This window comes from Notechis scutatus, chromosome 14 (assembly GCF_049901735.1).
Source record: "Notechis scutatus isolate UNSWTSFEM ecotype Mainland chromosome 14, rNotScu1.2, whole genome shotgun sequence".
Taxonomy (NCBI): domain Eukaryota; kingdom Metazoa; phylum Chordata; class Lepidosauria; order Squamata; family Elapidae; genus Notechis; species Notechis scutatus.
In genome coordinates this window covers 11,006,362-11,031,694 of record NC_142022.1, presented here as the reverse complement: position 1 = coordinate 11,031,694, position 25,333 = coordinate 11,006,362, and the positions used below count along the sequence as shown (strand labels likewise).

The 25,333-nt window shown below is 59.1% G+C and overlaps 2 protein-coding genes across 3 annotated transcripts; one reads left to right on the top strand and one right to left on the bottom strand.

Annotated features, from left to right (window-relative positions):
* Nucleotides 1-219: 219 nt before the first annotated feature.
* Nucleotides 220-18,684, top strand: PEA15 (proliferation and apoptosis adaptor protein 15). 2 transcript variants are annotated; one of them, XM_026685928.2, is made up of 4 exons: nt 220-879; nt 13,636-13,809; nt 14,562-14,717; nt 14,802-18,684. In XM_026685928.2, exons 2-4 carry the CDS (start codon nt 13,638-13,640, stop codon nt 14,864-14,866), a joined length of 393 nt encoding a protein of 130 aa, XP_026541713.1. In that variant the 5' UTR covers nt 220-879; nt 13,636-13,637; the 3' UTR covers nt 14,867-18,684. The 2 variants fall into 2 exon arrangements, with proteins under 2 accessions (XP_026541713.1, XP_087799721.1); XM_087943595.1 differs by having other exon boundaries at nt 334-883.
* Nucleotides 18,312-25,333, bottom strand: DCAF8 (DDB1 and CUL4 associated factor 8). Its single transcript, XM_026685923.2, is given in 15 exon segments — nt 18,312-19,294; nt 19,502-19,618; nt 19,712-19,831; nt 20,019-20,149; nt 20,519-20,626; nt 20,758-20,802; nt 20,805-20,814; nt 21,096-21,168; nt 21,409-21,519; nt 21,600-21,694; nt 22,058-22,198; nt 22,344-23,044; nt 23,330-23,402; nt 24,850-24,923; nt 25,175-25,333. Coding segments are annotated over 13 exon segments (1,821 nt in total). The 5' UTR covers nt 23,379-23,402; nt 24,850-24,923; nt 25,175-25,333; the 3' UTR covers nt 18,312-19,174.

The window sequence follows — 25,333 nt, the reverse complement described above, 5'->3', positions numbered from 1 at the left end:
CGGCCGGAATTTGTCGCCGCTCGTTGGGCTGCCTTGGCCAGGTGAGAGAGAAGCCCTGGCCCCTCCGCACCGGGGAGGGTCCAGACTCCCTTGGCTGCCTCTTCTGCCAGAGGGGCTTCAGCTCAGGGCCAGCCAGGGGCCCACGGCTTTGGAGCCTCCGTCACGGCCCCGGGGGGGTCCTCCTGGCTACGCTGCTGCTCTGGACGCCCGGGAGCCCCGGGCAGAGCAGAGGGCAGGCAGGGCTTTCATCCAGGCGACTCCAGGGAGGAGGAGCCTCAGAAACGGGCCTTCGGACCCTGGGGCGGCCGAAGGTCTCTTCCCGGCCCGTCCCCGAGGATGAAAAGTCAAGCGGAGCGGCAGGCTGGGAAGCGGAGCATCGCGGGGGCACTCCCGATCTTTCGGGGGCCGCTTTTGGGCACTGCCACTCAAGAGGTACCCCCCTTCCTCAATCCGGACTAGAGAGCCGCCGGCTCTCCTTTCTTTTGCCGTCTCCTCCTCCTCCTCCTCCTCCTCGGGCGTCACGTGTGAACGCGCGCCCTCTTTCCCGCTCGCTCTCGGCTTCCTGCTCTCTCCGAGGCGATCCGGAGCCAGGCACTCGGCACAAAAAGCCACCCAGCCGCCAGCTTCTCCCCCAATAGCTCAGCCTCTCCCGCTGACATCACTCGGCGGGGAGGGGGAGGAGGAGGAGGAGGAGGAAGGGTGGGGTGAGCGGGAGAAGAGCCTGCGAAAGAGCCGAAGCCGCCTGGGCAGCCGCGACGCCCAGCTCGAGGGTCGCCCATCCCGTCCCAGCAGGCGAAGCCAGGACGCCCTTCGCTCGCTAGGCCGGCGGTGCCGGCGGTGCCTGTGTCCTTCTGCCTTTCCAACCTTTCCTTGCCGCGGGTAAGTCCCAGCCCCGGGCAGCGTGCGCCTCTTTCCGGGCTCCGGGAAGGGGGGGAAAGGGTGGGTGGCCTCCGGCTGGCGGCAACGGAACCGACCGCGGGCGCTCTGTACATGGGCAGAGGCGGTTGCGGCGCCACAAGGCAGAGCAGCTGAGCCGGAGACTGGCGCCGAGGCAGGAGCCCCCAGGCGCGGTCCGAGACCCCCGGCCGACCAGCCTCCTCCTCCTCGTGACCGTGACTCAAACGCGGAATCCGCGTGAATCACTGCCGCCGCCGCCGCTTCCTCTTTGGCCCCTCGCCCGCCCGCCCAGCCCTTGCTGGCGAGCTCCGCCGCCGCCGCCGCCCTCCTGGCCCGCGCTGGCTTCTCCCGGCCGGCGGGCCGGCTCGCCTGCTGCCTGTCGGAGTCAGCCGTTCCGGCTAGAGCCCGGCGGAGGAAAGGGGCGCGGCCACCTGCACGCTGCCCGGCGGCGTCCTTTGGCTCCGCGCCCCAGGGGGAGCCGCCGCCGCCGCTCGCCCGGCCGTCCCTCTGCCCGCCGCGCCTTTCCTGGACGGGTCCGCCTTCCGGGCAGCGCTCAGGCTGCGGGAGCGCCCAGGGCGCCTGGACTCCGGGAACCGGGACGGCGGAGAAGGGCCCGGCCCGGGGAAAAGCGAGAGAAGGCGAGCGCGGCCTTCTACCGGCGGGGTGCGGACCGAGAGCCCCACCGGCCACGGCCGAGTTTCTTTCACGCCGCCCCACTTACAGGGAAGCGACCACTCAGGGTGCGGAAGGGGAGGGGTGAGGGCGGCCGCCCGAGAAGCGCCTCCATTCCCGCCGAGAAGCAGCGGAGAGCGGGGAATCTGCGGGGAGGCTCCGAGGCGCCCCAGGGCAGCGCTCTTTCCCCAAGACGGGACAGCCCAGGCTGGACGAAGAGGTCCCGGGACCTTCCTTGGCTTCAGATGAAGCAGCAGGAGGGAAGCCCGCCTGCCCACCCGCACCTGACCCCAGGGAGCAGCACCAGGGCGCCCCAAACGGGCTGGGGGTCCAGGCTCTGGTTGGGGGTGGAGTCTTGGTAGTCCTTGCTCCTCCCTCCCACCCTGCAGGATTCTCTCCCCGCCCCAAGCAAGAGGCCTCCTAGAGTCCCTTCTGGCCCTGCCTGTAAAGGAGGACGCTGGACTGAGTGTCCGAGTGTGCGGATCTGGTCCTTGCCCCCTGGTTTGCCCGGGCTGGGCCAGGGCCAGGTACTCCATGGGTCCCGTCCCCCCCCATGAGGCTCCATCCCCTCCTGGAAACAAGTTGGGGAACAGGGCCCTCGACTTTGCCCCCCTTTTGTCCTTAGACTCTTTTACAGTTTGCTTCCCTCCCTGCGGTTCCCTTCCATGCCTCTCAGTGGGCAAGTGGTGTCCCCTGGCTCTTCCACCTGCTCTGGGGGGCTGGGGGTGTCTTCTGCTGACCCTGCCCTCTTCTCCCCTGCAATTCCCCTCCGTGGAATCTTCCACCGGCCCCTCCAGCCTTCGCAGGGCTGGCATTTCACGGATGGCACTGAACTCCCTAGAGAGTGACCAGGATTTGGTTTCTCCAGCTGGGCCCTCTGGACCGTGCTGCTGACTCTGACCCCCCCCCCCGCCCCGTGGGTCCTTTCTGGCTTCTGGTGGACTTGGGGGCTGCTCTCCTCCCTCCCTCCCCTCCTCTCTGGTCAGTGGGGCATTTCTGCTCAGCTCCAGCAGCTGAAGATGTCCTGGCCGGTCTGGCCTCCAGAGCATCTTCTGAGAAAAGCTAGAGGAGGAGGCAGAAAAAGAAGGAGAGTGGCCGGAGGTCACCCAACAGGCTTCCTGGCCCCTCATCATGGATTCGAACTCTAGTCTTCCTCAGGAGCTCCTCCTGGGCGACCTGTTTGCTAAGTGCTTCGCCAGGTCTCTGGAGGGCAGAGCTGCACCGTGGCAGATGGTGCTGCTTCTGCCCTCTCTCCCAGGACTGCTGAATGCCTGGCACGGACCTGGCACATCCGTCTCTATGCCGGACTTAAAAGGTCAACAGAGATTGTTTCACCCCGCATTCTGCAAGGGATGGAGCAGAGCTGGGGGGTGGTCAGTAGACTTCCCTGATGCTTCAGGCACTTCCTGCTGTCCAGCTGGAACTATTCTGAGAGGCCAGCAGGCAAACATGGCTTCCGCTTGCAACCCGCTTCCGCTCTGTGGTCTCGGCTCCGATGCCGTGCGGCGATTCTCTTCGGAGCTTCATGTCTTCCCACGAAACACCTGACTGGGTCCAATCGCTGAGGCTTGTTAGGAAGGAAGCCTTGGGGCTTTCAGGGTAGAACTGCAGATGGGGGCGCCATGCCCGTCCCCGCTGGCACAGCCGCCCTGGGCCAGGGAACCGAGGGCCGTGCCAAAGGGGAAAGGGAGGGAGCCAGAGGGCTGGAGGGCTGGCAGCTCCGGGGCAAAGGGGGTGAGTTGCATCTTCCATCCCAGGCCCTGCTTCCAAGGTGGGCCCTTCCTGGCCCCTCACAAACGGCTCCTGGGGAAGCAAGCAAGGCTGGGCCCAGGGAAACGGCTTCCCTGAGGCAGCCAGGCACAGTCGCCCTCCCCACCTGACAGGCCGAGGGTGGAAAACCAGTCAGCCGTTCTGCCCGCGCCCTGAATTGCGTCCCTCTCTGGGTGTCAGCCTGGAGCAGCCGGTCCCTTCTCATTGTCTCAGGATTTGGGCGCAGGGGAAGGGAACAAACAGGCCATTGTTCAGGCACGGCGTGGCTCCCTGTGCTTTGCCTCTTTGCCTTTGTTTCCTCCTCGGCCTTCGATATTCCTCCCCACCGGTGCCCCCTCCCCCCCACCGGACATTCCATTCCATTTCCGGGGAGGGGGAGGGGCTGCATCTTTTGGTGGGGCTCTTGTCGAACATGTGAGAAGCAGCTGCACTTTCTTTAAAACCAGGAACATAAAACAAAACAAGAGGAAAGGACCGGTGAGCAGGGGGGTTGGGGAAAGGAAAGGCGAGCCAAACCAGCTCTGAGGCTGGGGTGGGGGGTGGGGGGGCAAGCCTGATGCAATTCCCTCCCTGCAGAGGAAGCTGAACTGGCCAGTTGGGCCAGGAGGCTGGAGCTGCAGACTCTGGCATTCCACATCTGCATTTGCTGGGGGGAGGACGGTCTTTTCTGTTGGGGAAGCAGGGCATCCCTAAGACCCCACCCCCAGCTGGCCTCAGCAAGTGGGGGGTCCTCCTTTTGGTCGGTGGCTGGCTGGCATTTCCAGAACTTGGAGAACTAAAAAGTTGCTCTATTCCAAATGGGGTCAGAGCCCTTCGTGCTCCTAGCGGATGTTTTCTGTCTGTGGAAATGAGGAATCCCATCCAGGAGGGTCCGTCCCAGAGCCTGAGGAGCAGGGGGCCTTGCCCCCCCTATTTTGAAAGGAAGAACAGAAATGGGATGAAGAACATTCTGCCATCGTCTGCTGGAACTTCGCGTTTCCATGAGGCCTTCCAAACTTTCATCCTTCCCAGTTCGCATGTTCTTGCACTGGTCAGTCGGCTCTGGCATTGGACATTCTTGGTCAAGCCATCGGTTAATTTTTGAGGGCGTAGCAAAAGCTTCATTCTTTCCTCGCAACAGGGCTCCTGTCCGCAGCGATCCTTAGGAAACCTGCCCCTCGCTCAGCTGGCCTTTCTAGAAAAACAGTCAATATTTGGAAATATTTGGCCCTCCAACTGCAGACCTTGGCCAAAGTCCCTCCTCTCTGTCAAAGGGAGGCCACACTTTGAAGAAGCAGCCCGAAGGGAGATGGTTGGGGGTTAAAGGGCAGCTTGTTAAACAGCCATATTGTGTCACAAATTAAATTACTGCTTTGCAGGAAAGGACCAAGGGGGTCAGCCTGCCTATAAGCGAGAGAGGAATCTCTGCTCACAGCCCGATGGCCAAGCACGGAGGGCTTCGGGGAGAACATTTATGTTCAGCATGGCGGGTTGGTTCCACTTCTGCCAATACGCCTTTGGAAGTTTCTGTTGCAGTGAAATGTGAGTTCACAGGTGGCATGGCAACAGGGAGAGGGCAAAATGCTTGCCTGTCTGCGTATACCGTTCAATTAGTTTTCTTCCGGAAACTCACAGGCACGGTTCACCTTGGATATTAAAGGGATAACTCAAACTTGAAGGATACAGCAAGATTCTTCCCACCCCAAGTCCCCTCTCTGCCTTTCAAAGGGTTTTAGAAACACCGCATAGCTAGATATTCTTCTGGGAAGCCAACACTGACCCTTGGCCAATCGTCCCCAGAAGAGAGGAGTTGAGGTGGAGGGAAATGGCTCCTCTGCCACCGGGAAGGGGCCTTTTGGCGCTGAAGAGCCTTGGCTGTCTGCCACGGTGCCTCTGAAGGTGTTAACCAGCCCTGCTCATCAGGGAACCCAGTGGCAGAAATCTCTCCTGTGCAACAGGAATCGGGGCCACACCTGGACCAGGCTTGGATTGCACCTTCATCTGGAGAGCAAACCCTGGCTGGGCGAGGGCCTTGCCGCCCGTGGGGGTCTCCAGGGTTTTGCACTTAATGGGAAAGGGAATAGGTTTAAGGGAGAGAAAGGAAGGGAGGGGGTCAGGGAGAGTTGGAAAGGCACATCTTGCTTAGCAGTTGCCATGGCAATTTCTCTTGCTCCTGAAAACTCAAGCTGGATGGCTTTCATTCATGCCCCCCTCCCAACGCTCTGCTCCCCTCCCCGTTTGCTCCACCAAGTTACAGGCACTCCTAACTGCTGGGCACGCTCTGTCCCTTCTGCTCCTGGGGGTGCGGCTGACAGTTTCCATCCTTGGCTCAAAGCCGCTCTTCTGAGCTGCCAGAGAAGGGCCAGGAGGCCAAGAGGTGGGCGCAGTTGCCCCTGTGCCTGGGTGCAAGGCCTTGGCCCCAGAGCAGGGCGCTATCCTCTTCCCACCTTCCCCGTCCCTGGTCTCCACCTTAGAGCCACCCATATCTGACTCTCATTTCATCGCAGCCGCTTCTGTTCCCTTCTGCATTCACAAAGCCTTTGTTGCAGAGCTTGTCATCCTCCCCGCACCCAGCCGAGACTCCTTTTGCCACCGCCTGGCTGCATGGTTCACCACATCCTTGCTTTGCAACACGGGCTTTAATCTTCAGCTCCACAATGGCTCTTAGCTGCAACCCTCAACTTTTCCGAGGATCACACGGCCAGCAGCTGAGGAGCCAGAGGGCCATTTATGGGTGGAAAAATCTCCCTGCTCCACTTTTCCCCACGAACGGTTCAGAGTCCAGTGATGGAGACATCGTCAAGCTAAAAAGGGAGCAACCCATTAAGAGACGGCCTTCCGTTCTCCTAAAATTTGCCCTCCCCGCTTGGCTCTCCTACCCCGCCTGCAGCTTTGGCTCCCTCTGAGCCTGCAGAGATGACAGGCCTCCTGCAAGATGGCTCTGCCAGGTTTCCTGGGTTCCTCAGTCCGGGGTGGTTCGGCAGAGGCTCCCTGCCCCAGGAGAGGCCTGGCACAGAGGGTCCGTTTCTCATAGCAGCATCCCATACCAAATCTTCTGGCTTTGCTCACAGAGCCTTGGTTGGTGGTATCTGTGCCACTGTTAGCCCCATCAATATTGGGGAGCTTCAGTGCTGCACCCTCCCTCTCCTGGGACAGTTTGTCTTCCTGTGGCATCCACAGAAACCGAAATCCATGCTCCAGTTGAAAGTTTCCAAGTCACTGAGAGGCCATTTTCAACTCTCGGCCACTGTAGTGAGTTTGAGGCTGGCAGATTATCAGCGCAGGAGGGAGGACTTTCTATTCTCTCCCAACTGAGAAACAGGCCCCTCTCCCCAGCTCTTCCAGCCCAGCTTTATTTTTCCCTCCAGGTCTGTGAGAAAATATTCTTGGCAAGACCCAGGGAGGAATAATGGCTCTCATCACAGCTCTATTTTCTCCCCACAGTTCCTTCCTTCCTCCCTTTCCCTCCCCCTTTTTCAGGCCGCCACCCAGCTGCCTGCAGAAGGACGGATTTTTATGAATGAACCGCTTATGCATATGGATGAGCCACTTTGCATAAGAGCCATGGATGGAGACAAAGGAGATTGCTCGCAACCCCCTTCCGGTAGCTGGGCTTGTTGATTTTGTTTGGAGGGCTTGCCGTGTCCCTGGTCTGCATAAGGAAAAGTGCCCAGTTTGCTCGGCTCAGAACGGCCTTTCCACCTCTTCAGGACACCCTTTTCTTCCTTCAGTTCCCATAATGCACAGACAGGAAGGCCAGCAGCAGCAGCAGCAGCAGCAGCAGCAGCAGCTGCTGACTTAAATGGTGCTGCAACCATGCACAGCCCCGGGATCGGGGCATCCACCCTAGCACACCAGCCCTTTGCATGATCCCCGCAAGGCATAGGATACTGCAAGACGGGTGTGCCAGTGGCAACAGCCAAAGCCTGTGCACCAGAGAGCCACCACACCCCCTTGCACGGAGAGGCCTTCCCGGAGTCCAGTGCGGTGTGACTCTCTGCTGTGCAAAGGGCTGCCCTGCCCTCCCCTTCATGGCTGCATTGTCACCAAGACAACCCCATCTTTGTGTAAGTCCCAGTTTAGCTTTTATTATTGTTTTTCTAAGGATGTGGCTTAATCAGTTGCTTTATCTTGGCAGAAAGTTCTTCCCCCACCATTTCTGGTACAGCCTGTGCATCCCCCTGGGGGCTCTGCAGCCATCACAGGCTTCTCCCTGGCCACCAGCGAGAGAACAGCAAGGCAAGGAGGATCCTTTAATCCTGTCAGATCTTGCTCTGCTCTGCTCTGCATTACAATGGAGCTGTCTTGGGTCAGCAAGCTAAGAAGCTGGTTCCCACCCATTTTGTAAGGCAATGAGGTCCACTCCAGGGCCTGATGGAGAGGGAAATTAACTCCACATTTTTCGGAGTGCCCTGGAGCAATGCATCTTAATTAATATCTGCTGTGAGTCATCCTGGGAAGCCTTAACCAAGCGTCCCAATTCCAGCTTTCAGATTTGTTCTGAGTGCAAAAAGCATCTCTTCTATCTGAAATATATCTGTATTTCCAGTCGTCCCCCGCCCCGCTGCAAGCTTTCTGGCAAGGATGAAAGCCTTTTTGAACCAATTCCTTCAGGGGATCATTCCTGGAGTGAAGCCAGGACCAGTAAAAAGTCTTCCCTTTCGGTGTTTTCCTAATTTTCCTTAAGAGTCTGCGACTACTGAGAAACCCACCCCATTTTCCGATACAATTGAACAAAGGCTGTTTACGTTAAATTGTGTGGTTATATCATCGGAGCTCCTGTGTTTTCCTCTTCCACCAAGGTCTGGCTATGGGCCCACCCAACTCCACAGCTGTCAGCAGCTGGAAAGGAAGGATTTGCTGCAAATCCAGACCAGCGTTCAGCCTTTTGCAATTAGGAAAGGCTAACATGGCTGGATCCCAGCGCTCGGTTGCTCTTCCGATTTGCACTCCCAAGACGAATTGGAGACGTTGTTGTCTCTAACATGACTTGGTGTCTGGTCATGCTATGCACTGGGCTCTCTATTCCTTCAGATCCTTCCATTAATTCATGACTTCCCAATGACCAGGACTTGCTGTGGATTCAGCCAGGGGAAAAACAAGCTTGGAAGAAAGAAAAGCAGGGAGCAGAAAAATCCCTCCAAATAAAACCTCGTGGAAATGCAGAAGGTCCCTGTTTTTCTCCTTGGAGCCTCCTTAATTCTGGATTTCCTAGGCTGGCTTTGCGTGAAAGAGCAGAATAATGGAGTTGGAAGGGACCCCGGAGGGTCTTCTAGTCCAGTCCCTGCTCGAGAAGGAGACCCCATGCCATGTCACCCCTAGTGATGGCATGTCACGTTCGCAGGGGGCTTAGCCTTTGGGATGACTCAGCTCAAACTGTCTTGTTGCAATAACAGGGCTTAAGCCCACAAAGTGGGGCTCCCCACTGTTGAAAAGGAGTTTGCAGAACCTTTCCATGCCCACAGCATTGGTTTGGTTTTCGCAGCAGGGATTTATTTATTTCACTTATTAAACCAATTTATATCGCCCCCCATCCCACAAACAAGCGACTTTGTGTGGCATTCAAGAGAGTGAATAAAACTGTGAATAAACTTCCCCCTCTGTTTTCTCATAAAAGCCATCTCTCTAGAAATCACAAGTTAGGAAAGAAATGGATTAAGGAAGCATGGCTGGAAGGTTCCCTCTGAGTAAACTTGAGATTGTCTTGCAGATGCAGTTCTCTATTTTATGAGCCAGCAGCTGTCTGGGGCTTTGGCACATCCTGGATAGAGTTTGATTACTATTGGTTTTTTATTGCTTTTAATCATGTGTTGTACTTTTGTAGAGGTTGCAGTGCCGGGAGAAGACAGCCTAAAGTTAGATGTAATGAATTAACAAAGCAAAAGACAAAAGACCTTAGAGGCAGGATTGAAAGGACTATCTCATGCTTGAAGACTAAGAAGGAATAAAGTTGGTTTTTTTCCAGTTCTGTCAGATAAAGTCCCTGGCCTGCCTCTCTTGCCTTTCCAGCTGACTTCTTCCATAAATTAATCCATATTTAATAATTGAGCAAAGCTAAGTTGTTCCTGGCTAATGTAAGAAAGAGCCAAATGCCTGTGTGCCTTTTTCTGTTCTTAAGATATTTTTCCTCTTTCTGAGGCCTCCCGGAATTGAAGGACAGCCATGCTCTCAACAGCTGCTCTCTCTTTCTAGTCTGAGAAATGTCTTCTTTTTAATTTTAATTCCAGTTTTTCTCTGCACTGTGTGCCTGTTTGAGAGAGAAACTGGGGAGCAAAGCCGGATAAAGCTGTTGTGGCTAGAGATTAGCCTTCCCTCAGGATCCATCCATCTTGGAGCCATCTTTGAATAGAAGGCTGCTCTGAAAAAGAGTTTTCTTGCTCAAAGACTTTCCCACATAATTTTTATCCCGAGATGCCATCATCTGAGGGAAATTGCTCCAGAAATGTTTACTTCAATTCAGTGCAATGTGAGGGCACCAGCTGAAGAAAATCCATCAGCCCTGAGGAAAGTCTTGCTTGTCCTTCTCAAAATGGCTTCCCTCCTGGGGAAGTGGCTGGCAAGCGGTTGGTTGGGATAAAGAAGCCACCAAACAAAGCATTTTAATCTGACATCGTCAGCCTTTTGGGTGGTTCCTGAGGACCCTCTAGGTCTAGAATGATGTTTCCCTACAAATGAAGGGAAGGGAAAGACATGTCCTCTGAGGCAAGAGGATTTCGGAGGGAAACGGAAATTGTTACTACAGACGCCCCAGATTCCCAGCTCGGAGGCCTTGTCATCCACAAGCGCCATCTTGGACAAAAGAGTTTCCTGAGAAACTGACCTTTTGTATAAATAAACCCCTTTTTCTAACTAAATGCAGCTCAGCTTTGCAAAGAAACAGAGCACCAAACTTTAAGCTCCAGAACTGCCTTGAAAGAAAACCTTTCCTTTTGTGAAGCAGGAGGACAAATAAATCCTGTTTTTCCCCTGTCTAAGGAGAGTGGCAGGGTTCCTCAGTAAAGAAAGAAATCTGCTCCTGTCCTCTTTCAAAGGCTTTTCCAGCCCCATTCAGCCATATCTAGCCCTTCCTGCTCTTCCATTCAGCCTACATGGGACTAAAGGCCTGGCTGGTTTTGCTTTTCCTTTCTTTAAAGGCCCTCGGTCCACGTCCATGTGCTTTGCATAACTTAAAAGTTCGGGAACAAAGCGCAGAGCTACAAGAGATCAGTCCCAGCACAAAAGGAGAAGGGAGGGAGGAAGAAGGAAACAGAAGGCAAGCCAGGCTTGAGGGGGGAGGGTCTTAAAGGGACAGGCTGGGCTTTGCAAGGAGCAGGGAGGGAGGGCATCTTGAGGGCATCTCCCCTCGCTCCCTTCCCAACTGCAGCTTGCCCCTTGCACCCCTTGGCAGGACATGCCAAGAAGTCACAACTGGCCTAAGGCTGCTCGGTGCCCCTCCTTCAGAGTCGAGGGAGGATTTGCACCCAAGTCTTTCCAGAGGCAATGCATCTTAGTGGCTATAGGGACAATGGGAAGTGTGGCCCTGCACCTCTGGGGTTGCCCTAGACCTCCCTGTGTTGCGGGTGGGGTACAAAAGCAGCGACTGTCCCAGATGCAGCACTTCAAAAGTAGGCCCACCTGGCCCATCCCCTTCCAAGCAGATCGAGGCCACCCACCTCCGGCTGTCGTGCCTTGCAGTGGGTGGCGGGTGCCCACCACACCCAGGGCTCTGCCACTGGCCTCGAGCTGCCAAATGCCTGGCCCCAAGCACCCACCCCTCCCTCCACTGGGCCAGGCCGAGGCTCTCGTGGGCTCCGGGGGCCTGGGAAAGGCGCAGCAGGTCCCGTGCCAGCTCCTTGGCTCCCAGCCTCCTCTGCCAGGCCCTGGGTTTCTGCCACCTGGCAGGCCTGAGGAAGGGGAGGGGGAGGGAAGGCCGTTGTTTGGGGCCCTGAAAGGACAAGAAAAGAGGGCAAGCACCCAACAAGCCTCCCCCCCCCCATTAACAATTCATTCGGGGGGGGGAAGGAAGGCAAGGCGGCCATCTGGAAAGGGGGCTGCCTTTCCCCAGCAGAGCAGGAGTTCCTCTTCCTGGGGAAGTCAGGCTGGACCCCCTTTGTCCCTGCTGGCCGGCCCCACTACGCTTCCCTACTGCTGCCGCAACAGCTGGACTGGCCCAGCGAGAGGAAAGAGGGGAGGGAGATAGCAGAGACCAAGCCCTGGCTTGGCTCGCTTCTGGGAGGGCAGCCTTTGCTGGGGAAACCAGCCCCAATTGAGGCTGGATTTCTGGCCTCTTCCGGGGCCTCTGGGGGCTTCCCCCCTCCCTGGGCGTGACCTGGATGGGAGGGGGTACCTGAAGACATTTGGGTGCATCAGAATTACAGAGAAGGAACACGGCAATTTCACTTGTGTGTGTGTGTGGGGTGGGGGGAATAGCAATTTGCAAACGTGGCACAGATAATGTGAAGCCTTTTTGGGAGGGGGACCTTAGGAAACTTTAGGAGTAAGAGATGTTGCAGGGGCAGAAATGCGTGTTTTTGAGGGGGGGCTGTGAGATAATAAGCAGCTGTGACCAAGGCATGGGAGTAATTGCACAGGAACAGATTAATTAATGGGGGTTCTGGGTGGGTTGGAGATCAGAGTTTGTCGGCTGGCGGGCAGAGAAGTCTGGTTGAGGAGCTTGAAGGGGGTGGCCCTCGCAACCCCTGGCCATTGCACCTCATTTGAGGGGTTTCTGGCACCCTGGGGACCACTGGGTGGTCTGGGCCTGATTGTGGCCACTCCACCTGTCGGGAAGAAGAGCAGGACGATGGGTGCCCGGGTGCTCCTGCTGCAAAAGACACAGGAAAGCCATCCATGGCACGCCTGGCCATACTGCGGTGGCATTGACATTGGGCCCATGTGTCCTTTATTTCCTTCCTGGGCAGGAACAGGAGAGTGGTAAAGGGGAGGGGGTGCTCATGCAATCGCCCCGGTGCCTACAGGGTTTCTGGGCACGATGCCTTTGGGCGTCCCTACAGACCCAGCTTTCCACAACTTCACGGTTCTCTTCCCTCGCTGAGCCTCCCTAAGCAAGGCTTTCTTTCAGCAAGTGCATTTTTCAAATGAAGAGGTGGGCTGGGTGGAAGGAGAGCTCTTAAATGTTGTCTGGAAAGTCAACTTTTTTATTTGCTTTTTATCTCTGCAAAATAAATCCCTGGGTTTTGAGGCAGAATTAGCAGGAGCTGCAATGGCAGCGAACCAGCAGGCACGGAGTTGGACCCTGTTTGTCAGGGAAGTAAGGAGGGGAAGGGATGTGCTTGGCTCGCTTGGTTGTTTTTGAGGAAAACAAGCGCCTTTGTGCCTCCAGGACCTCTGCTCACATCTAAGGAATCTATGTGGGAAAGGAATGTGGGTGCCCCCTCCCCCCCCACAGGGAAAGGCCCCACCAGTCCTGCCTTTGCTGGTGTGGAGGGGAGTCGGTCTCAGGCTGCCTTTCTGCCAAGCCCCCAAAGGAAGAGAGAGGCTGCGCTCGGCAGGGAGGGGTGGAAGCCCCCTCCCACACCCATAAGCAAGCAGCGGGCTGGCCTTTGATCAGGCAGAGCAGTGGTGCAACTTGGGCGCCTCTGCCAAGCAAGTGGGTGAAGGATGTGGCCGCCCCCTTGCAGGATGGTGCCCACTGGCGATAGTGTCCGCTCTTCCTTGGGAGCTGGCAGAACCGAGCAGAGACGGTGCCCGGGGGCAGTTGTGAAAAATAGGCAAGTCCTCGTGACCCGCATCTGACCCAGCCCATCCCTCCCTCCCCATCCCAGCCAGATGGTCTGTGGTCAGGGATTCTGGAGCACCCTGGAAAGCTGGGGGCTGCCCCTGTCTGGACATGATTTCCTGTGGTCTTCCTCTCCAAATGAAAAATGCTCTAATCCCCATCGCTAAGCCGCTGGGCACAGCGCAGAGCGGAAATCAGGCTTCTGCTGGGATGCAGAAATCTGTTCTGGGGAGGGGAGCAGGGAGACCCACCCCAGCTGTCAGTCGGCACACTCTTCCAAAGCGCCACTTGCCACCTGCCTCGAGCGGCTCAGGCAGCCTGCTCAGTGCTCCAGCTGCAGTCAGGTAGGAAAGGAGCTGGAGGAGGAGACGGGGGACAGAAGCTCCCTTGGGCCGGCAAATGGGCTGTTAGTGGCCGTGTTCCGACCCCAAAGAGTCCAGCCAAGGCGTTGGGAGGTTGAAGCGGCTGCAGCCGATGCCCAGCCTGGCAAAGCAGCACCTGCTTCTCACGGAAAGACCTGTGCCCGGCGTGGGTTGTTGCAATCCCCCAGCCTGGTGGGAGTCCTCCCAGGGCCTAACCCGCCCCCATCTCCTCTGCAGAGATGGCGGAGTACAGCAGGCTGCTGGAGGAACTGGCCGAGAACATCACCAACGAAGACCTGGACCAGCTGAAGTCGGCCTGCAAGGAGGACATCCCCAGCGAGAGGCACGAGGAAATCGCCACTGGCAAGGACTGGTTCGGCTTTCTGGAGAAGCACAACAAACTGGACAAAGGTGGGAAGGAGCGGAGGGGGAGCAGGGAAGATTTGGGGGCTCCTGGGGGCCTGGGAGGGATGGAGGCCACCCGGAGGGGCTGCGGGTGGGAACTGAAGTGGAGAAACCGAGGGACACAGCATTCAGATGAGGAAAGCCTGCCACCCCAAAGTCTCTGCTGGTGCCCTAATAATGCCAGGCACCCCTTGGCTGACACCCCCACCACCCCGAGAGTGCCAGTGGGAGATTTAAATGCAGCTGGCTGGGTGAGGCGCTGGGGGAAATTGGGAGGGGAACCAGGATGCCCCGTGAGCCCCCAAAAGGAGTTAGGCTAGGGGCCCCGATGCTCCCGTCTTCCAAGCAAGCCAGCTGGGCGCTCTGCCCTCTCCCCAGCCCCTGCCTGCCTTTCGGGAGGGAAGAGGAAGGGGGCAGATGGTGTTCAGTGATGTCATTCGTTTTGGAAGAGAAGCCAGGGCTGTTTTCTCGGGCTGGCTCCCTCCTCCTGGATGCCTTCACAAGAGTTTGCACATCGCCCACCCGCTCTCTCCCTCTGCCTCTGCACCAGCGGCCTGGCCACCCACGCACCAGCGCCACAAGCAGCCTCGCACCACCACGCACCACCCACTCAACCCACCCAAGTCAGGCGCCCCCTGGAAGCTGCCAAGCCGCAGCAGCCACAGCCACGCAGGCAGCCTGTTGCTCCCTGTTGCCCAGGGCCACCCCCGGCCCTGCCCCCTCCCCCTGCCCTGATTGCGCCCGTCTCCTCCGCGCAGACAACCTCTCCTACATCGAGCACATCTTCGAGATCTCCCGCCGGCCGGACTTGCTGACCCGGGTGGTGGAGTACCGCACGCAAGTGCTGAAGATCTCGGAGGAGGACGAGGTGGACACCAAACTGACCCGCATCCCCAGTGCCAAAAAGTACAAAGGTCAGGAGACCCTGGCCTTGGTGGGGGCGGACTTCCTTCTCCCCAGCCCCCGGCTCTTCTGACTTTGCCTCCCTTTCTCCACAGACATCATTCGGCAGCCCTCGGAGGAAGAAATCATCAAACTGGCCCCCCCACCCAAAAAGGCCTGAAAACCTAGTGTGTGTGTGTGTGTGTGTGTGCGAGTGTGTGCGCGTGCATGGAGGGGCCCAGCTCCAAGGATCACTGCCACCCCCCCCCTCCACTGCCCTGGCTCAGACATTTTGTGGCTCCCCCTTCACTCCCCTCCGCTTACGTCCTTCTCTGCCTTCTCCCGGCTGGATGGGGAAAGGGAGACGGGGGTCCACACCCCCATTTCTCACCCGGGTCACTGGCTGATACATGTTTTAGGAGGCCGCTGAGGCCTGTTTGAGGGTGGGGGGGGGCACCCTACTGCTGCTGCTGTTCCCCCACCCACTGTGCTGGGCAAGAGACGATGGGGACCCGCAGGTGGATCTGGATGGACGGGGGGATTTTGCAAGGAATGAGGAAGTGAGAGAGAGAGAGAGGGAGGGAGGGAGGGAGGGAAGAGCAGATGGAGAGCAGGGGAGCCCCTAAGGAGCTTTGGGGCCACTGCCAGAGGAATGCCAGAGCCTGCAAGAAGAGGTGGGACACGGGGGGCAGTAGAAAGGGGCAGAGGATTTGCCACCCTCTCTTGCCAGGGACCCCGCATCTTCCGCAGCTGCCCTAGAGACTCCCTGCCCGCCCCCCCCCCCAGGAGTCAGGGATGGCTGCAGCTGCTTAGCAGGGTTGGACCTGGAAAGGTTGTGGAGCCCCCTCAGGCACATCCAGGCACAGGGCCCTCCTTTTCTGGGGGAGGGCAGGGGAGGGGTGTGGGCTCAGCCAGCTCTTCCGGGTCCACTGGGGCTGCCGCCGAAGGCTGGCGGGGAAGCGAAGGACCAAGGGATCAGGAGGCAGACTGGGAAGAGAGGTCCGATGGGGGCGCCTGCTCCTTCCCAGCCAGACCAGAGCCCCCCGAAGCAGAACAGAACCAGGGGCCCAGAGCACCTCCTGTCACAGACCCCGCCTTGCCCCCCTGTCCACGCGGTGCCTTCCCTGGGTCTCCCACCCCAGCGGCCTCCAGGCATTTCCACGGGTGCCTCCTTTTCTACTCCCTTCCTGTGCCTCTGGTGGGGGGCAGGAGGTGAGGGTCAGTTGCCCTTTTGGCCACACTTGCACCCTGCCCTCTATGGGACGCTGGGGGAAGGAGCAGCCCCCTCCTAGGCCCATCCTACCCAAGCGCCCCCCTCAAACCAGCCCTCGCCCACTGGGTGCTGGAGCCACCAATCCCACTCCCCACCGGGATGGAGAAGGAACCTGGCCAACTTCCTTCCTGCCCCAGACTGATGGGGGCCAAGACCCCAGGGTCCCACTGCCCTCCCCTCAAAACAGCCACTGTGTGGGGCTTGCAAATGTGGGTGCCCCCCAGTGGCTTTTGCAGCTGCCTCTGCTCAGAAAGGGACCAAGCGGTTCGGCCTCACCGGGGCATCCTGCCCACCTGCTGTCCTGGCACACAAGCAGGGGCAGGGGGGCACCCAGTGAGGAACACCTGGAAGCCATCGAGGGAGAAGCCAGAAGCAGGGTGGAGGCTGCGGGGTGCCGGGGCTCCTGGTTCGTCCGGCACAGAAGAGCTCCCGGCGCCTGGCCTGTGCAGAACGCCCCGGGCCTTCGGGAAACGGCCAAGTCGCTTCTCTGGCGCTGGAAGGCGAAGCGCTTCTGTTGACTATACTTGTGTTTAGCCCCGACATCCTGTGCTCCTCGAGCCCCTTCAAGTGGCGTGACCTTTCCTGACACTCGTGTTGTGCTCGTGGTGTGCATAGAAACAGCTGGGCTAGAACTGTGCTTTTAACGTCCCCTCAAAGCCGCCCCCCCCCCCCGTGTCTCCCGTTCCTGCTTCTGTCTGCCCCGTGCAGTCTGGGTGCTGGCCTTACGGGGACCGTGGCCACAGGGTCGGTGGGGCTGGGCCGTCTGGCTCCGTGGGATGCTTGGAAAGAGCTGGCAGGAAGGACAGGGGCCCTTCCGAGACGGGGGAAAGAGGACTGAATTCTCAGGTGAACGTCTGCAAGAGATGAGGGAGGCAGGAAGCCAGCAGACGGCCCCTGAACCCCCCACGGCTTGAACCCCCCACGGCTCCAGGCCCCTGAACCCCGCACGGCTCCAGGCTAAACCTCCCGCTGAGGCCTCTGCCCCACCCGGGACAGCCATGGTGCCCAGGAGCCCGGCTCTGCCCGCAGGGTCAGCGCTGCTCCCTGCCACCCAGGACCAACATGGAAGACTCCACATTGCCTGAACTGGCCTTAAATTAGTATGTTTCTCTTCCAGTGTTTACAGCTGAACAGATGGCGCTGATCTCACTGCAAATTAGCACCAAGTAAAAATAGTATCCGGTGGGGCGGGCATGAGGGGAGGTGTAGAATTCAGAGCGAGTGAATTTCTCGAAATGAAATGAAGCGCAAAGCAGCTTAAAGCAGCCCTGCTCTTCCTGGGGCGCCTCTGGGTCAGGGTAGCTTCATGATGGGCAGGGGGGAGGGTCTCACAGGACCCCCAAGCTCCGAGGAGCGACCGAAGGCACAAATCCTGTCCTCTGTGGCCAGCGCTCCCCCTTTCCTCCCACCGTCCCTGGCCTCGATGCTCAGACCGTGCTAACTGTGTGTACATATATATTATAAATATATGTATATTAAATATAATATGGAGTGCTCAGTGTTAACTTATTTTCTTTGTCAAGTGGACCAAAAAATAATAATAAAAAAGCAAAGAGGAATTGTAACAGAATAGTTGTTTCTAACTTCAAAAAATCCATCATTCGTCTCAGATGGCAGAATTATTTAAGAAAGAAATCAAATACGCTGCTCTGGTACATCACCGATGGAAAATTGCCTCACTACGATCCAACAAGCTTCGCAGAAGGGAACTGCAAGGGCCTACCTCGCAGGGCTGCGCATTAGAGCCCACGTTCGCCACGGGGCAGGGCGAGCACCCTGGTGGCACTCAGGCCGCCTTAAGCTGCTTTCCCAAATCCCAGCCAGAATTTCTTGCTGCTAAAATTAGCCAGAGACCCCGTTGGGCTACATCTGGCCGTGGTCGGACTGGCAGCCTTTAGGCCCAAGGATGCAGACTGACAAAATGGGCACTAGGACACCCTCCACCCCTTTCATGCGACAGCATCGAGCCCCCTCCCCAGCTGGAGCCCCAGAGGAGGCCCACTTAAAATAGCCCGCCCCCCCTCTCCAAAAAGCAAAGGAAGTCAACACACTAAGAATCAAGGCACTGTGCATAGAGCAACTGACAATTATATGTCTATTTCTTGGCTTGCCACACAAAGGGTGGAGAGTGTCCACCTTTCATGTCCTCGGCCCCATTAACACAGGTTTTCTGAACAGAGTTTTCCCAAAAAGCACCGGAGGGGATTTCACACCCCCATCGACTCGGGGGCAGGGAGGCCAATCCCCAGGGGAGGCGAGGGGCCGGGCAGACGAAACAGCTGAGACAAGACCAAGCCATCCTCAGAACTCGAGGCAGCCACAGAAGAGCAAGGAATAGCAAAGATGCTGGCGGTAGATGGCACCGGGTCTCTCTCTCAATTCGTTTATTGCATTTATATAATATATATTTATATATATATATTTAAACTTTTACAATAATTTTAACTTGATAACATCCAAGTTTAATTTGGTTCTTGTCGTTTAATACATATAAAATTAGACCTCTAAACAGCAATCGTGGGGGAAAAGTTGCTTTGAAAATCAAGAGATTCTCCTGAAGAGGAACGGGAAAAACAAGGCGGCCGTGTCGGCTGTCAAACCTTTCAAACTTTATGCTCCGAGTTGTTGTTCAGCGAGTGGCCGCCCTCCACAGCAGAGGCAGCTCTAGGCAGCCCAGGGAGGGAAGGGGGTCCTTTGTGCCTAGAGCTGCTGGAAAAAAAAAACACACCAAAAGAAAGAAAGAACGAGGGGGGGGGAGAGGAGGGGGGGAACCAAACCCAGAGGGAACAAACTCCCAAATCTTCACTGAAAAAGCAGAATCCAGGTTTTCTCGTCCTGGACTCAACATGCAGCAGCCGGGTGTCTTTGGGGGGTGGTGGTGTTGAGATGAAAGTACATCTCCAAGGTGCTTCTGGAGGAGCCCCCCACCCAGAAAGGAGGAACCAAGCCAACTCTCAGCCCCCACCCCAAAGAAGCTTCGCAGGGAACAGGCGGCAACCACAGCCAGGAAGAGGAATCCGGGGCCCCGGGACTCATCGGGGGCCGAAAGGGAGAGGGAGAGTCCAAGGGCGGGGGCTGAGCCAAGCCGCCCCCCCACCCCCCCCGCTAGCCAGGGCTGGCAGGCAGGGTGAGGCTGGGCCTCTCATCTAAAGCAGGAAGAGGGGGCCTAATTCCAGAGGGCAGGCTCTCCGCAGCCTATTCCGTGGCGCCGGGGACTCAGGAAGGCATGCACTGCACCCGGTCCGGGCCCTCCTCGTCTTCGTCCAGGGTGTCCGAGGAGCTGAGGGAGTCCTCAGAGTCGCTGTCGGCCACTCCGGTGCCCGGATCCCGTTGGCGCTGCAGAAAAGGAGCGGCCTCAGCCCCACAGGCTTTGGGGAGCCCTCCTCCTCCTCCTCCCCCTTCGATGCTGCAACACAAGCTGAGAGGCCGGGCCATGGGGCCCAGGGCGGAGCCTGTCCAGGGCTCCTGGAAACGATCCCCGGGGCGGCCCCACCGGAGCAGGAAGGGTCTCCATGCCCCGCCTCAGCAGGGAGGACTGCTCACCCTGTGGCGCCGCCGAGGCCGGAAGTGGTGCATGAGGAACCAGAGCAGGTGGCTCTCGTACATGTCTGCGTGGTTCAGACTGTCCTCATCCCGCTCCCGCTTGTTCTTCTTGATCACCTGGAGGGGGAGCAGCAGCAGAGGGAGGATGGAGAGCTGCAAGGGGGACCCCGGGGAAGGGGGAGGGGGGAGGACCTGGGATTCTCTCCCCACCTCCTTCAAGCCGGTCAGCTGGGTGGGCATCTCCGCAGTGGGGGCCCAGATCTTCACGTCGTAATCCAAGCCGCTGGTGGCCAGAACCGGGAGGTGGGGGTGAGGCTCCAAGCAGTTGACCTGCAAGGGCAACCAGACAGGAACAGGAAGGGGCTGCAAACGCTCGCAGAGGCCCCCGAGCTCAGGAGGAGCCACGTGAGGGCTAGGGATACGGGGGGGGCTGGGCCCCCCACCCCCACCCTGGCCTTTGGTTCGGCAGCCCCCAGCCAGGCCCCTCCAGGGGGTCAGCCCCCAAGGCCCCACTCACCACGCCCCCTTTGTCACCCTGCATGAACTGCACCACCTGGCAAGAGGCCTTTTCCCACAGGAAGATGTGGCCGCAGTCGCTGCCGCTCACCACAAACTCGCTCTGGGGGCCGTAGAAGTTGACCCCCTTCACTGAAAGCAGACGCAGAGACCCCTCAGGCCAGGCCGGGAGCCCCCTCAAGGGGTGCTGCATCCCCCACCTGGTCCGAGGACAAACCCTCTTGGGGGCTTTGATTCGGACGATTAAAGGGGGGCTCGGAAGGACACCACAGACCAAGCCAGTCTGTCCCTCTCCACCTGCATTCCGGGCCTCCATTCTACAGGGAGGTGCACTGAAGGGGGGGCGTATTTTAACCCTTGTCTCCTCCAGCCAGAAGGGGGCGGCAATGACAATGGCAGCCAGTTTTGCCCAGGAGGCCCCCACCTGCCTCTCTGCTGCCTGGGCCCCCCACCCCACCAAGCCACCCAGGGCCAGCTGGGGAGGGACGGGGGGTGTCTCACCTGTGGCGTTGTTGCGGTGGCCCTTGTATCTCTTGATGTATTCAGCTCCATCACTGTGGGAAGCATTGAAGAGATAGACGTCCTCGTCGTTGTAGCTGGCCAGAAGCTCTGCAAGAGACCCCCAAGTGGGCGCCTGGAGGTGGCCGCCCAGCCGCCATCCCCCCTCCCCCGCCAGAGGGTGCGCCCTGGCCTTCAGCCTCTCAACCCCTGCCGGGCCCAGGCTCCCCACGGCCCCATACCTGAGCCATTGTGGCTGTAGACCAGGCAGGTGATGTTGGCTTTCACTCGCTGTTCACCTGCAGGGGGAGGGAGGGAGGGGCAGAGCTCCTTGAAAAGGCCCTCTGTGCAGGCGCTCACGGCCCCAAACCGTTCGGGGCCCTGGCCCGGTTTCCCCAGCGCAGGGACTTTCCCTAGAGCCGCCTCCTGCCCTGTGGCAGAGGCAGAAAGGCCCCCACCCCAGCTTCCTGCCAAGACCCCAGGGGAGTGTCCGGCTCCAGGGGGCTGTCAACTCCCCCACAGCTTCTGCTTGCCCCCCGAGAGCCCCTGGGAATGGGGGTGGCAGAAGAGGAGGCCTCACCAGGTGGTGGGGGCAGAACTTCTTCAACACCCCATTGTTCTCATTTTCATTAATCTTCCGCTGGTCGTAGATCCTGGCAGAGACAGGCAGAAAGGAAAGCTGAGACCAGCGACCCACAGGGAAGGTTCCAGGGGACCCCAGCCTCATTCTCTCCAAGTCAAAAGCAAGCTTCTAGTCCTCAAGCTAGCAGGATTAAGGTGTGACGAAAGCCCAAGCAAGGGCCAGGCAGACTCCCTCCCCGAGTGTGGCAGCGCAGCTGAGCGTCAAGGGCCCAGCAGGGGGAGTGGGTGGGTGGGTGGGTGGCTCCGCTGACCTGACGTATTCATCTCGGCCTCCCACAGCAAAGTGGTGCGTGTTGCCTGGGTTCACGTAAATGGTGTAGAGGCCGACCTTCTTGTCCTTCTCCTTGGTCACAACCAGTTTCCTAGGGACACAAAGCGAGGCCTTCAGCGCCCTGAGCCGCCACCGCGATGGGAAGCACCAGCCGCTCGGATGGCCACTTACGAAGCCGGTCGGTCTTGTCTCAGGTCGATGGTGAAAACCACAGCGTCTTCTCCTGCCGAGAGGAAAGTGCACGGGGAATCCGGTTCCAGGGCAAGCTAGGGGAGAGGGAGGCTGAGCTGAGGGGCCTTTTAACAACGGTGGGGAGATGTGGTCCCGAATTCGGCAAGCGAAGAACTCCGGGAAGCCCCCGAGTGGCCCAGCTTGGCCCCCCCGGCTCAGCACTTCAGAGAATTGTGCAGGAAAGTCCCATAGTTCAGAACTGGCTCACGGTGGCCCTTCGAGAGAGAGCAACTGGGCCTCTGCAGAGGCGTCCCAGGGAAAGGAGCAGGCAGCCTCTCGCCTTGCCTAGCGCCAGCTCCTCCTCGGGTGCGCTACCATGGCCAGGTGTGGGCAGCCCATCGGGCCCAGGCCCTCCAATCCCGGGGGAGTGGGGGGGGCAGCCGAGGAGACCCTCTCACCTTGTGCGATGCACCCTTGTGCTGGGCCACCCGCTTCGTGGTCTTACAACACTGCGTGGCGGAGAGTTCAGCTACGCGGACCTGGCCATCCCGAGCACACATGGCCAGGGTCGAGTCTCCACTGTTGGGGAGGAACTTGGCCTGCAGGGGCAAAAGCACCGGGGCTGGCGAGGGGAGCCCCACCCGCCAGCAGAGCTCTTCCCAGGGCCAGAGCACCCCTCCCCCAGGGAAGCCAGGGAGGCTGGGCCTTCTGGAAGGCGCCGCTCCAATCTCCTCTGCGACCCACCTGGAAGACGTTGCTCTTGTGGCCGCTCTCAAACTCCAGCACGGGCCGCCTGCGCACCCAGTCCCACACCACCACCTTGAGGTCGTCGCTGCCGCTGGCCAGCCAGGCCCCACGCTGGTTGAAGTGCAGGGTGTTGACGCAGCCGCCGTGGCCCTCCAGGCCGTACTGCAGGCAGAAGCGCTGCACGAACAGCCGGGCCCCGCAGGCGTTGTAGATGAAGCGGGCGCTGGAACCGAGCTCCCTCTGCCGCAGTGCCTGGAGGGCTCGCCAGCGTGGCAGGGGCAGCGCCATCGTCTCCGAGGCCACCCAGTCCTCCAGGGCCCGCTCATCGTCCGAGGAGTCCCTGTCCTGGTTGGGGCGCTTGCGGTGTGTTCGCCAGCGGGAACGCTGGGCCTCCACTTCCGCCTCCTCCTGCTGCTGCTGCTCTTCCTCTTCTTCCTCTGCCTCCTCCTCCTCTTCCTCCTCCTCCGAGGGAGAGCGGTCGTAGGTCCGATTCAGCTCGTTGACAGAGTAGTGGCCTGTCTCCTCCATGCTGTCCGAGTCCTTCTCTTCCGTGGAGCTCTCTGTGTAAGTCTGGCTGGGGCCCATCTCGTCGCCTGTCAAACTGAGGCTCAGGTCAGAAGCCTCCACCTCCACCCCGGAAGACGTCTCGGGCCCCTCCGTGGTGCCGGAGGTCTCTTCCGGGCTGCTGGACAAGCTTCCTGTGTGTGGAGACCATATCCGGGTCAGAAGGCTGAGCTGGCCTCCCCTCTGCCCTTCTCGTTCGCAGGGCTGCTACGCCCAAATGCCCAGAGCTGCAGGGGAGTCGCTTCCCCGCATGGAGGCGGTCAGAGGTGGGCTTGTGTCGCAGGCAGGCAGGATCCAGCCCGTCTGCACTGCCCACTCTACCACCCAGACACAGCTCAGCGAGTTGGCACGGTGCCCTTCACAGCCCTGCAACAGGCAACAAACACCAGAAATGTTTCTGCTTCTCTCTCTGCCCTTACCGTTAGGGATATTCGTTTTCCCCTCTGTGCTGTTCCCTACGTCTGACATCTTGCTCCTTTATTCTAATTCGCCCTAAGAGAAAGAGAAGAGAGCAGCCGGTGAACCGAACCGTTTGTGGCAGGAAAGGAAGGACCGTAAAGCCTGGCCCATCTCCCAGCCCTCCAGTGTGGATTAGGGCCTCCACGAGTCCATTCTGCCCCATTTGCCCAAGAGCTGCCCTCAGACACAGCACCGAAGCACCCAGGCGGAGGAGGGCACAGCCCCCTCCACGCTCACACAGGGCACCAGAGCAGACGAGCCTGGCAAACTCTGGAGCACCAGCAGGGACGGCATCAGGGCCCTTCTGTTTGGAAAGCAGCTGCCCTGACACCTTCACCCAAGGAAGGTCCCAGCCGAGGCAGCAGGGAGGTACATTTTTCAAAGTTCTCATATTCAGAGCCCATTTCGCAAGATAAGAAGGGCCCAAAACGCCTTGAAGTCCGACCAGATCACGATGAGGAAGGTCTAACCATAAGGAAGGTTTCTAGAGCGGGATCAGCAGTATAAAACTCCACCGTTTATTTTTTTTTGTTTAGATCACACAGCTTATTTAAGATACTTCGCCTTCCCTACAGCCAGATGGTTCCCAAGATGGCTGATAATTAACAAAATTAACAACAAACATCCTTTTAAAGACACCCACGCCATTGAGCAACGGTCTCCAAGTAAACAGGGGGTCTCCAAATGCCAGCCCAGATCCGATGCCTCGGTGCTAATAAAAGAGACAACATGCATCTGGGCTGCATCCTTTCACAATAGAAGAAGCCCGGCCCACCCCCAAGCTCCCCTAAAGGTGGGCAGCAAGAACGAGGAGGGGACCACCCTCCTTAACCTCCTGGCCAGCGTATGCAGAGGCTGCCCAGGAAGGCGGCTCTCCCTCCTGGGCCCTTCAAAGGGGAGCCATCTCTTTGGGAAGGCGTGGAGCCTTCACCAGCATCTTCTGGGGTCCCAGCCCGCCTTCTGCTTCTTCCCAGGGAAACTCCTTTGGGCCCCTGACAGGGGTCAGTTCAGGGGATGCCTGCACCCCAAATCGGCACTCCGAAATTAGGACAAAAGGCCGGCGGTTTTCCTGTTTCCACTCCTCTTCCTACCTGAGGTCACAAAAGCCCGAAGGCCCCTCAGGGAATCCTGAACAGGCTCCGAAGTTCCCCCTCCCGCCCCCAGGACCACCGACCTCAGCTGGCCAGGAGAGGAGGGGAGGGGAGGAGGGGAGGGGCTTCTGCCCGGCCGGGCCCCTAAGCAGAAGTGGGGCGAGCAAGAGGGTGACTGAACCGGCCCCTTGCCCAAAGAGGGGAGGGAGGGAGCCTCAGCTGGGATCCCCAAGGAAGGGACGGATGCGGGGGGACGGGACGGATGCGGGGGATGTCCCAGCCCCTCCCCGCCTTCTTTGCTCTGCACCCGCGGGGGGCTCCTCCTCGCCTATCCTTCCCTTGAAGAAGCTCAAGCGGGACCCACCTCCCTTGAGAAGCCCCCGACCCACCTGTCCTGCCGCCTCTTACGTCGGGGGAGGGTCGGCAACACCCGGGAACCGGCGCAGAGAAACCGGCGATCAGACTAAGCGGGGGAGAGAAAAAGGCGCCTCAGAGAACCGGATTTCCCGGACGCCCCGTCCTGTTACGGGTCCCAAAGCTGGCCGCGCTTCGTGGAAGGGAAGGCGGAGAAACCGCCCCCGCCCGCGGGGGCTCCGAAAAGGCGGCCGGCCGAGACTCCGCTGCCCCGCGCGCAGGCCCGGCGCTGCCATCCCGGGGCCCTCGGAAGGGGACGCGGCTGCCAGAGGCTGGGCCTGTCGGGGGCCCCTCCGGTACCTCTGGCGGCGGCGGCGGTTCCTTCTCCTCCTCCCGCCGCCCCGTCGCCGGTGCTGCCCCCGGGACGCCCAGGCGCCGCCGCCATTTTATCGCCCAACCGGCGCCGCGCGTCTCCTTCCGGCTCCTCCGCGGCCGCCGCTCTCCGCGACAGTCGCGCTT

Bases quoted from the DNA above. Each gene is read 5' to 3' on its own strand.
- PEA15 (XM_026685928.2), top strand. From the start codon at position 13,638: ATGGCGGAGTACAGCAGGCTGCTGGAGGAACTGGCCGAGAACATCACC. The intron at 13,810-14,561 runs GTGGGAAGGAGC...TCCTCCGCGCAG, and splicing joins GCACAACAAACTGGACAAAG to ACAACCTCTCCTACATCGAG. The intron at 14,718-14,801 runs GTCAGGAGACCC...CTTTCTCCACAG, and splicing joins CAGTGCCAAAAAGTACAAAG to ACATCATTCGGCAGCCCTCG.